Source organism: Phodopus roborovskii, unplaced genomic scaffold (assembly GCF_943737965.1).
Source record: "Phodopus roborovskii unplaced genomic scaffold, PHOROB, whole genome shotgun sequence".
Taxonomy (NCBI): Eukaryota; Metazoa; Chordata; class Mammalia; order Rodentia; family Cricetidae; genus Phodopus; species Phodopus roborovskii.
Genome location: NW_026125944.1, coordinates 50,877 through 63,242, shown reverse-complemented (window position 1 = coordinate 63,242; position 12,366 = coordinate 50,877). Strand labels below are relative to the sequence as shown.

The following is a 12,366-nucleotide window of genomic DNA, read 5'->3' as shown; positions in this document are numbered from 1 at the left end:
GTTTTGCGCCACCCGGCACTTCGCGCCCAGGGCTTTGGTGACGTCATGTCCCTGCGCCTCGTGGACGCCCGCCGGCGAAAGAGCGAATAGCTCAACCGCCCTTCGCCTCCTTTTGTTGAACTGCCGCTCCTTGCGAATCATGGCGCCATCGCTGTGGAAAGGGCTTGTCGGCGTCGGCCTCTTTGCCCTAGCCCACGCTGCCTTTTCAGCTGCTCAGCGTAAGTGCCTGAAGGACAGGGACTTCTTCCGTGCGGGACAACCTAGAGCTGTGTGGGGGCACTCCCCGAGGAACTGTGGGACCCAGTGCCGGAGGGACAGGCGTTAGGGACCTTTTAGTTTGGGGTGACTGAGTAAAGCGGTTCACGGTCCTCGGTGAAAGGCTTAAGATCGGAGGGCTGTGGAACACCTGGGCGACACAAAGGTTAGCAGGGCTTGCCGATATTTGAGAGAATTTCGAGCCGGAGTCTGCCCCAGAACTCGGGACACGAGGTGTCAGATCCAGCAAAGGCGGATGAGACAGAGTGTGGGATTGAGAACTTTGAATGCTTGGGGCTGCCTGGCAGTTCGGGAGAGAGCATCCTGGGCGCTCTGCTGTCCAGGCAGAGTCTGAGAAGTTAAGTGACCGTTTGCCTCAGGGAGGCAGTGTGACACGGGGAAAAAGCAGTGGACCGGTAGCATTAAAGGGTTAGTTGTTAAGATTTTGCTCAACTGTTAAATCTGTATGACCTTGGGCAGAAGCTAACGTGCTATATGGTGGATTTTAATTTTTTTTTCTCAGATCAGTTATTGAAGTTGCTGCTACTTTTAGATGCTAGAGGTTCCGCGGGACCGTAAGGGAATTCTTAGGCTAGTGGAGAAATCATTCCAGTAACATAATATGGATGTGCTAAAGGACTGAGCGTGTGTATGTGTAAATGTTTGTGAGGATTAATAGTTTGGTGGGACCCGCAAAAAGTGTCTTAGAACCTTGCTGCTCATAGTGTGTGTGGTCAATAGGCCAGCACCATAGACATCACCTGGGAGCTTGTTAGTAGACACTCAGGCTCCACCTCAGACCTATTGAATCAGAATCTTCGTTTTAATAGATCCCTGGGTGATTTACATGCACATTACTTTGTGAATCACTGTCCTGGAGGAGATTAGGATACACTGGAGTACTGTGTTTTTGAAGTAAACTTCGTCTCTATTATACAGTCATAGAGCAAGGAAGGCCCTTTGAAAACCAACGTCCTCATTTCAACAATGAAAACATGTGTAGTTACAGTGTCATGTGAGACTAGAAGTGGAATGTTAGAAGGTTAATTCAAAACTACTTTTGGTAGTGGGTTTTGTTCTTACTCCTGAAAATATACCCTTTTAACAGAGTCATAACACATTCAACTCAAAACAACTTGGGCATTTTAAGTCTATAGTACATAATGAAGTAGGAATTGTCCTACTTAATCTAGAATTAAGATTTTTGTATTTTATATTTTTCAAGGGGTTAGAATGCATTCTGTATTTGTGACTGCAGCAAGACCACTGCAATGCTCATGCTAGCAAAAGACTAACTGGCATTACCTTTGACACTAGTTGTGTCATGTGAAATTGTGGCATCAGATAGCATTCTGTGGTATTGTGGCATGCTCATCTCTGCTACAGTAACCTTTAATATAGTAGTGCAACGATCGTGGACTTAGTAAATCCTATTTAACTTTCACATTCCCATTGTTACCACTGAGGAAACTCAGACAGTTGAATGGGTCTGTATCTTTGAGTCTAAGGAACACTTACACATTTGAACAATCTACAGTTGAAATAAATGTTGGCATTGCTGAGGATGTTTAGAGTGAGGTACAGTAAGTAATAGTAAATAGAAGAGCTGGTGCTGTGTATGATTCAGGGTTACCAGCTTCCAAATCCTGATCCTTTGATCCCTTGCAACTGTATTAAGTAGTAGTAGTAGGGACAGAAATTGATGTCCTGAAACTCCAATTATACCACTACAAAAAAGAGCAACATTTCCGTACCAATTTTCACTTGTGGCAGTGGCATTCAGCATTAAAGATTTTTGTAGTCCTATTGTTTGTTAATTAATTATGACTTCTTTGATTACTTAGTGAAAGAAATTTGAGAATGTGTGGATTTTCTTTACTAATGAATGAAACATTTTGCTTAGTCTTTTTGTTTCAGACTTGGCCATCTGTCACTCATTTATGGTGATAAAGACAGGCCATGGCAAGCATAAATTAATTCATAAAGACAAGGCTGACTTCATTGGAAGAGGTTTTTGAGGAATCTGGGATTAGCATTACATTATATAATATATAAGTCAGCCACTTCTTTGGTGTATTGATTTTCTTGCATTTTAAGAACGGAAAACAGACTACAATTTCGTTAATGGTATGTTTCTGGTTTACAGATCGTTCTTATATGCGACTAACAGAAAAGGAAGATGAATCACTACCGATAGATGTAAGTTGGTCATTTATATTCCATTAAATACATTTTTAAAGTTGGCTACTTTGCTTATGGTAATTTATGTTATTTTATTTTATTATTCTTTTTATCATTTTCAAGCATACGATATGACATCTTTTACCTGCTTCTTTTTTTGAACTAGAGTTTCACTGTGTAGTTTTCGCCAACTTGGAACTTGCTATATAGACCTAACTGGTCTTAAGTTCACAGAGATCTTTCTGCATCTGCCTCTCTACCTCTCTTCCTCTCTCTTTCTGAATGCTAGGACTAAGGCCTGTGATATTTTGCCCAGCTGCTACCTGCTTTTGTTACTCCATAAAATCCAAAGATTTTGAAATCTTAAAATTTTCTTTATTATATCTTTTTCTCAGACACGGTGGCTCACAGCTATCATCACAGCACTTGGGAGATTGAGGCATGATGATTGCTGTGAGTCGGAGGTCAACCTGTACTACAGAGTAAGATCGTCTCGTCTGTCCAAAAAAAAAAAAAAAGTAGGAAATGAGGGGTCTTTCTAGAAGTTTCTGTATCCACAGTATAACATAGCCTTTAAAATTCTTATTTGGCTTAAGTTTTTATAAAAATTCCTTTTTAAATATTTTATTATGTGTGTGGGCATTCATAACATGGCACAAGTTTGGAGGTCAAAAGACAATCAGCAGGATTCAATTCTTTTCTTCCACCATTTGGGTCCCAGGGGAGAAACAACTCAGGTCATCAGACTTGATGACACGCATCCTCACCCAGTCAACCACTTTACTGACTCAATAGTTCCCTTGAAAATGAAGCCATGCTGACAGCACATTACTTACAGACAGGGATCAATTATTAAAAAAAAAAAAAACCTAAAGAAGGTGGCTTTTAACCTGAATTAATGCCTATTCCCCATTTGACTTATAATTTGTTATTATTAGATTTAAACTTATAAAATAGGTAAGTTATTTGTAACAATTAAACAATAGTTGTAAAAAATATAAACTAATCACACAAAATTAAAACCATGGGAGCAACAGAAATGATAGCATTCCCGGCAATTTCATATTTACTCATAATAGTTTAAAGGATATTAGAGTTTAGGCTCTTTCCTATGTATATACAGTGTTGTCTTAGGCACATGTACTTTGCTTTACCAACAGCTTTTGGGAGCTGTTGAGATGTCTCAGTGGTAAAGATGTCTCAGTGGGTAAAAGCACTTGCTGCCAAGCCTGATGATCTGAATTTAATCCCTGGAATCCACATGATAGGAGAGGACCAACTTGTACAAGTTGTCCCTGACTTGAACCCTTACACTGTGGCCCCAGTATTTCCCTCTATAAATGTGAAACAAACAACAAAGTTAAGGTTGAAACTAGATCCTTTATAAAAGCATGATGTATGCGTGTATGTAGTTTAAAAATTGTTTTTGAAATTAAAATATATCAATTCCCCCTTTCCTCCTTCCAACACTTTCCATGCACTCACCCCTTGCTCTCGCTCAAATATAGGTCTCGTGACCTATATTTCTTGTTGTTACACACAGATGTATATATTTCTGGATATATATGCTCAGTTCCTGTAATGTTAATTGTATGTATGTGATTTAAGGGATGACCATGGAGCCTCAGCATGAGACAAAGAATCACAGACAACTAAGGAATGCTGAGAGTAGGAGACACAGTCTTTGCCAGGGAAGAGCCCCCAAAGTCATTATTCAATAATAAGTATACATGTAGTCTTGTAGTTAGCTAGCTTTGGTTTTTGTTTTGTTTTGGAGACAGGTTGTGTGGCCTAGGCTAGCACTGAAATTGTATACAGCCAAAACTGGCCTTGAAACTCTTGACTCTGCTGCCTTCATTTCCTGGGTGCTGCGATTATAAGTATGTGTGGCTGTACCTACTGTATGGTTAGTTTTCCTTGGACATAATTTTTCTGAAGCATATTTTTATGACAGTTCATTGATGTGCCACATTTTTGCTAATTGTATTAATATGAACACAATCTCCTTGGGTTAGGGATGTACCTCAGTAGTGTTTGACTGGTATACACAAATATGTGTGTTTGATCTTCTATACCCAAATAAATGAAGCCTGGTGGCATGCATCTGAAATCCTAGCACTTGGAATGTAGAAACAGGAGACTCAGAAGCTCAAGGTTTTCCACAGCAACATTAAACTGAGACCCTGTCTTAAAAACAACAACAAAACAAGACAGTCTCTTTAGTATATTGGTGGTTGGAATGTAAAGTAACATTTCAGATGCTGTTGGGTTTTAATTTAGACATTAATAGCTTGTGACTAATTATTTCTCTGCTTTTAACTAAAGACATAGTGTATTTGGCTATTAACTTACCCTTCTTTCACCTTTTACTTTTTGGTAGCTTATACAAACATACACATGAATTTTTATATCTATTTAAAATAGCTTTCTTGGGATTCTCAATTGGCAAATTTAAAAATAAAAAAATCATGTAATCATAGTTAAGAAAATAGACCGGCCCATAATCCTGGGTTGGTTAATTTCAAACATGAAATTAAACATTGTTGTTTGCACAACCTGTTTGGAAAGCAGTTTGGAGTTATGTAATATATCTGAACCCATACATAATCTGTACTCAGAGTTTCCATTCCTGTGTACCAGGAGACATGTAGGAATATTTATGTTGGCCCTGTAAAAATAACAGGAAACACCCCACATTCCCAAGAATAATGAAATAAATTGTGGTGTTTTCATATGATAGGTACTAAACACAATGAAAAGGAACAGACTACTGCTGTGGGGATGAATCTCACAAATAATGTTGAGGGGAGACAGCTAGTCTCAAAAGAATGTATTTGAGTGCATTTAAATGAGATTCAGAATGAGTAAAAATAAACAATAATGTGTTTTAGAGGTTCATAAGTTGTTCAAAAACAGGAAGGAACATTGCCCAAAACAGCCAGGGAACCGATTAATGCACAATTAAGTAGTTAACTTTAAGAAGGAAGGAAAGGAATTAATGGGTCAGGGATTATAGAGGCAAAGCCAGGTTTGGTGGTATGTATCAATTGCTGAATCTGAAAAGGCTGATGTCAGAGGGTTGTGGGTTATCCATCTGGGGTATCTGAAGAGATCCTGTTTCTAAAAGAGAAGGGAAGGACTGAAAGTTTAGTTGGTTGGCAGGTGGGTACGTGATACTTTTTTATTGCATTTGTGCTCATATACTCTGTGCCCTCTTGATACTGACCAGTAATAAAATAACAAAAAAAAAAAAAAAGAGTTTTGTTTGCTCCTGGAAGCAGACACTGTTTGGTACTATGCTTCTCTGAGCATAATGCTAAGCTCACTTCCGAAAACATTGCAAATATTATTGTACTTAAAAAATTTTATTGTGTCTGAGTGGAAATCATTTCAAGAATTGACTCCTTGGTGAGTGGCCCTGAAGAATGCTTGTTAAAACTTGCACAGAGGGGAGAAGTGGATTGTCAATTTTTCAAACAGTATTCATATGCTATTTGTTAATCTGCAACTTTGTACTCACAGATAGTTCTTCAGACACTTCTGGCCTTTGCAGTTACCTGTTATGGCATAGTTCATATCGCAGGGGAGTTCAAAGACATGGATGCCACTTCAGAATTAAAGAATAAGTAAGTTCCTTTCCAGAAGCATTTAACTTCAGAGAGATTTGTTTTGTGTGCACACTTTATAGTGTGATTTCAGCTATACTAAAGTTGGTTTCATTTTTACCTTTTGGTTATGTAGTTTGTAGGAGTAATGAGGCAAAGGTACTAGGTCAGTGTTTGGTCTCCTAGGACAAGTGGAAGTTGAAAGCCAGGTATAGTGGCACATGCCTGTAAGCTCAGTATTCTTGAGGGTGAAACAGGAGGACTGTGAGTTCCAAGACAGCCTGGGCTGTACATAGAGAGAGCCTGATTCAAAACAAAACCATAAAAGGACAAAAGTAAAAAACAAGGTATTAGACTGTGGTTACTGCTAGTGACCTAAAATTACTGGTTGGTTAGAATGTGATAGATGGATGAAAATAGATATAAAGAAAGATAATAGCTTAGAAGCATTAGCTAGGTTCCTTCCCTTTTTTCCCCTCTTATGTATTCCTTTCCTCTTTCTGTCTTCTTCCTTCTTATTCTTTTACCCTCTTGTCCCAGCTTCATCTTTGGAGGAATAACTGAATTTTCTGTTTCCTCTGTCCATTTGAACCTAAGATGTGACCTAAACTGTGCCCTTGGCCCTTTTCCTTTCTTTGGATTAAAGAGCATCATTATTCTGGATGTTTCTTCTGAGTTTTGTTTGCTTACTTGCCCCATATTTTTACTTAAGTTTGTTAAATTCCATTTCAGGACTTTCCCTACCTTCTTTTTTCCCCCTACCTTCTTTATCCAGAAATAATAACCCTTTATAATATTTTCTTGGAAGAACTCACAGTAAACATCTGTACACTGGAGGAAGTTATTCCCCCTCCATTTACTTCACTATTTGAATATATTATTTTCAGATTATTTTGCATTTATATACATAAATGTTGCTCCATGAGTTTATATACACTATGTGCATGCAGGTGCCTGTGGAAGGCACAGAGAATTAGATTCACCTAGAACTAGAATTAAAGGCAGTATGAGTCACCTACCCAGCGTGAATGCTGGGAACTAAACCCTGGTGCTCTGCAGGAACAGTATACATCCTTAACCCTTGAGCTACCTCTCTAGACCCTCTTATTTCCATTTATATGGTTAAGTGGGTCTACCTTTGAAATTTTCTACCATAAAGAGAAGATTCTCTGGTTCTTTTCAGGAAATTAATATTTAAAAGCAAACTCTAAAAGCTCATATCTCAGGACATTTATGGACTTTTTTGAATGATACAAATCTCACTGGGAGCATCTTCCAAGGATCTCAGGCAAGAGGCCAGGAAAGAAAGGAGCCAAACCAAATGGTGTCAAGCAGGGGACAGCAAAATAGTTGAGTTTAGCCGATAGTACATACAGAAGGCCAAAAGGAATTTTGCACTGTTCTTGAAAAACGGATCCTTGACATGTCTATGGCTTAGGGATGAAGGATCAGAGGTATAGTCTGTATGCTAGCATTTGGAAGATGATTTATCATAAGCTACTGTTAAGTTTTACAGAGATGACCTAAGTTCATCTACTATTTGTTATTATTGATAGGTACCCAGGAAGAAAAAGTCTGAGAACTTTATGGGCATTTCCAAGTTTTTTACATTCTTTGCATAGTGAAAATATGCTGTGCAGTGTGATTACCATTTCTAAATTAATTTCCAATTTATTCTTATGTAAAATATAATTCACAGCAAATTCATAATTAATTAGAAGCCTGCTTATTTTTCAAATGTGATTTTATAAAGGTTTATCTAAAATTGGTGCTTTTTTTTTCTTTTTAAGGACATTTGATACTTTAAGGAATCATCCATCTTTTTATGTGTTTAATCATCGTGGCCGAGTGCTATTCCGGCCTTTGGATGCAACAAATTCATCAAACCTCGATGCATTGTCCTCTAACACATCATTGAAGTTAAGAAAGTTTGACTCACTGCGCCGTTAAGCTTTTTACAAATTAAATAACAGGACAGACACAGAATTGAGTATTGGAGTTTGGGGTGTAAAACTTCCCCCAACATCAGTATTTATATTGCTATTTCAGAGCTAATAAAAATAATCTGTGGCCCTTGTTTGTACATTGTTGAAATCAAATGGTGTATAAGTTATCTGTGAAATGAGTCTTTGAGGTTTCGTATAGCGGTTTTTTGTTCATTTAAAACAATTCCCATGTTTTGTAAAAGTCACTGTTTCGAGCACATTTCCCAGAAAAATGTTGGGATTTTTGTGATTATTTATTTTTGTAGATTTCTTTTTGCACTACAGGTTTTAGGAATCCTGAAAAAACCATTTAACACCTGCATTTTGCAGCACAAGAGTCAAATGGTCTTTAGTTCTTATTAGACCAACTTCTTTAAGAAGACCAAAATGATGATTTTGCAGTTTTTCTTAGGTCCCCTAAAAAGTGACTCTGCTTTTATGGATACTTGCCAATTTATGAATGTTTTTTTCTCCAGACCTCATTCTCAGATACCTTCTAATATCAGCTGACTTGTTTGATCACTATGAGATTCTGTGTGCAGTGAGCAAGTTTTGTGTCAGAGAAATTCTGTCATAACATATATTTAACAACTTCATCTTGCTGTGTGTAAAACTACTCATGTTTTTTGTTGTTAAACTTTCACTGATTATATAATGAAAGACTAGTTGAAAGTAGACCAAAAAGATAATTTCTGACTTCATTATCTTGCCTATGTAGAATAGTATGAGGAAAACTGATTGCCATTAACCAGTTTTGTTCATTCAAAGTCTTTTGGCTTATTTATTTCATACTAAACTAGCAAATTAGTGAAAATAAAGGAAATGTCTCATGTAATCTAAAGGCATATGCAAAGAAATTGGGCCAAATATGTTCTAAATATTTGGAGCTAGTCTATTTTAGTTCTCTCAGAAAGTTAAGGTCATTTAAGAAGTTGCTTTGTAGCTTCTGATTGAGAGCTGGCTTGGCATTTTCCATCTTCACTACAGTGCTAAAGGTGAGCATAAGGACATAGCATTGAATGTTTTTCAGAAACAGTAATCTTAACTCTTAGGAAAATTGGAATAGCTTTTTCAGCTAGGAAACTAATAAGTTCAACATTACTTTGTAGAGCTTATTGCTTTCTACAAGCATCAACATATGAATTTTGTTAAATTATATAGGTGTAAAGGGAATAACTGCGGATTTCGTTTGTTCATTTGTTTGTGTGTGTGTGTGTGTGTGTGTTGTTGTTGTTGTTGTTGTTGTTGTTTGTTTCAAGCAGGGTCTTGATATCCAGATACTCCTACACTTGCTGGCATATTTTTTCATTAGCAATGAACCTCAGCCTTTCTACCCAGTGAGGCATAGCCTCAAAGGACAAGATTATTGTCATCGATTTGCTCTTGTTGTTTTTGTTTTTTGTCTGTAAAGAAGATTTCACATAACCCTGAGCTAGCCTCAACCTCACTATGTAGCCAAGGATGGTCTTCATGCCTCCACCTCCTAAGTGCTAAGATTATAGGTGCTGCCACTATACCTGGTTTTCTGCTTCCTGGGAATTGAACCCAGAGCCTTATGCATGCTAAGCAAGCACTCTAGAAACTGAGCTACATCCCAGCCCCTTGGCATGAGATTGTGACTCTCGTTTGGCTAAGTCTATGTAGCACTGACTCTATTCAGAAATTTCTACTCAGAAATCTACTGATTGCCTACAATAATTTAGAAACAGTCTAAAAATGTGAAGTCAAGCCAGGTGTGGTGGCATGTGCATGTAATCCTAGCACTTAGGAGGCTGAAGCAGGATCACAAGTTTGGGGCAAATCTGGGCTATCTTAGTGAATTACTGTCTTAACCCCGAAACCCACCCCCCCAATAAAAGTGAATCCGAGAACTAACATGATGATAGTGAAATCAAAACGGCATGCAAGAAGCATGCTGTAGGCCAGGCTTTCTACCATTCTTCTTGACTATTACTTGTTTTCTTCCCTTGGGGGATTGTCTTCCCTTCTTAATGTGTTTTCATAACAATGCTACTGAGAATTCATCTACACGCTTTGTAATTTCATTCTTTTAAAGGGTAGAGCTGCCTGATGCGGCTCACACCTGTAATCCTAACCCTCAGGAGGCCAAGGCAGGAAAGTTGTCACACAAATTCAAAGCCAGATTGAGATACACACTGAGACCTTATCTTTAAAGAAATTATACCAATTTGAAAGGGTACAATTAAGTAACATTTAATATACTCACAAAATTGTTCAACTACATGATAAATCCAGGCCATTTTACTACCCCCAAAGAAGCCCTGTACTCTATAGTAGTCATCTCTGATTTCCTCCCAGTGTGTCTCACCTAGGTCCTGGAGAACCAATAGTCTATATTTGTATAATCTGATCACTCACTGAAAATGAATTAATGCAATAGTTAGTCTTTGCAAACAGTTTCCTAAATATGGCTTCCTATGTGGAGTGAACACTCATCTTGAGAACCCAGAACTCAATACAGTGTGAGGAGGTGGTTGAGGGGCTGGTGATTGAGAACTTGTCTAACAGGTTCATCTTTAGTATCACAGAAAAAAACAGTAGTTGATAAATTAATGGATTTAAAGAGGGAAAGCCAATACCTGACAGACTCTTTGGTTAATCTTCTTACATAAACTAGTTTTCCTTCTAGCCAAACATCCATTCTATACTACTGCTTCTAATATTTATTTAGTTTGTACAATGGGTATTAAAAATATATTCTTGTCTACCCAGCCAAGAAAATCCTGCTAAAAATAATGCTAAATTTTTGGCAAATAATTGACATAGTAAATTTTAAATGTGTCTACCTTGATGGACAGCTTGTATACCTCAGACCAGGTAAACAGCCCATTTTTTTTAATTGACTTCATTGAATTTCTGCTATCTTCTTGAAATACGGTACTATAAAACTAAATAAGATTTGGGTGCATTGTAACAGTGCTAAGTGCGTTCAGTACAGAAATTTATTTACTGTGTGATAGTCCATTACTGCCTAGGGTAGTTTAAAAACAGCAATGTGAGCTAGTGCTAGGTAAGCCTATACTTAATTTCAGTGACATTAAAAAGTAGGAGACATATGCAATCAAAGTTCTCCAGAATGCAGAAACACTCTTCATAACCAGGGAAGTAGCCAAATCCTACGGGCTAATAGCTCAGCTGCAGGGACTAAAGATTGTGAATTGGTGACAAGTATGCACAGTAACTCTCTAATGATTGTCGCCTAAACACTTGTGGCATACTTGTGAGTGACATGACAGCATCTTCCTGGCTGTATGCGACCTGTTTCCATGATGTATTGAATACTGTTGTTCGTGAGCCTTGATGCCTGTAACACCAATAAACCCATTTTTGAATATGTTTCCTCTCTTTAAATGACCTTGCCCTGTCCAATAAATAAGTGATTGTCTCACCTTGGTTTTGGTAGTGTTTTTTGTTTTGTTTTACTTTTAAAACTCATTTCTTCAGCTTCTCTGTCTCCAGAAAAAGGTGAACTAATGATACTGTGTTTCTTTAGTATGGTGCTGTTTTTCTAAATGCATACTTTAGTTAAAAGTCTTTAAAAATATTTTTTATGTTTTGAGATAATATAATTACATAATTTCTCCCTTTCCTTTCCTCCCTCCAATCACTTCCATGTAGCCCTCCTTGCTATCCTTCAAATTCATGGCCTTTTTTCTTTAATTATTATTACATACATATTTGAGATGATGTTTCATTTATTTAGTCTTTACCGACCTCAAACTCACTAATCAAACAAGACTGGACTTGAATCCCTAATTGTCTTGCATCTGCCTAAAAGTACTGAGGTTACAGGTGTGCACCACCACACCCCACTGTATATGTAAAGTCTTAATGTACTTTTGGTTTTGCACTCATCATGTATAATGTCACTTCTAAATAAGTGCGCTGTACAGGAGTTCGTCCTTAGCATCAATATGAAATCACAAATACAGCATACAGTTAAAATGACAGTCAAAAAAACCCTGATTGGGCTGGGTGGCACACGCCTTTAAGACGGAGCTACAAAGTGAGTTCCAAGCTGGCCAGAGCTATGTAGTAAGATCCTGTATGCTTATACACACAGGCACGCGTGCACAAAATAACAAATCATGATTGGAATATCAGAATAATCAAAAGCTTTTTGAAAATCTAAGGGTAAGTCCCATATGTTAAACTTACCAGTTACCTACAGTAATATGAAAACACTGCCAGTTTCAAAATTCATGGAGAATATTTCAAAACATCTTGATAAAATGTTTCTTATTTAAGAAGGAAAAGGAAATACAATATATGCACATGGAATGAAAGAGCAGTTAATGCAGAAAGTCATAGAATTTAGG

At 37.6% G+C, this 12,366-nt stretch overlaps 1 protein-coding gene across 1 annotated transcript; it reads left to right on the top strand.

Moving 5' to 3' along the window:
- Nucleotides 1–11,440, top strand: Mmgt1 (membrane magnesium transporter 1). The gene is made up of 4 exons (XM_051179104.1): nucleotides 1–218; nucleotides 2,402–2,454; nucleotides 5,959–6,062; nucleotides 7,832–11,440. The coding sequence occupies exons 1-4, from the start codon at nucleotides 140–142 to the stop codon at nucleotides 7,989–7,991; spliced, it is 396 nt and encodes a 131-aa protein (XP_051035061.1). The 5' UTR covers nucleotides 1–139; the 3' UTR covers nucleotides 7,992–11,440.
- Nucleotides 11,441–12,366: the final 926 nt, after the last annotated feature.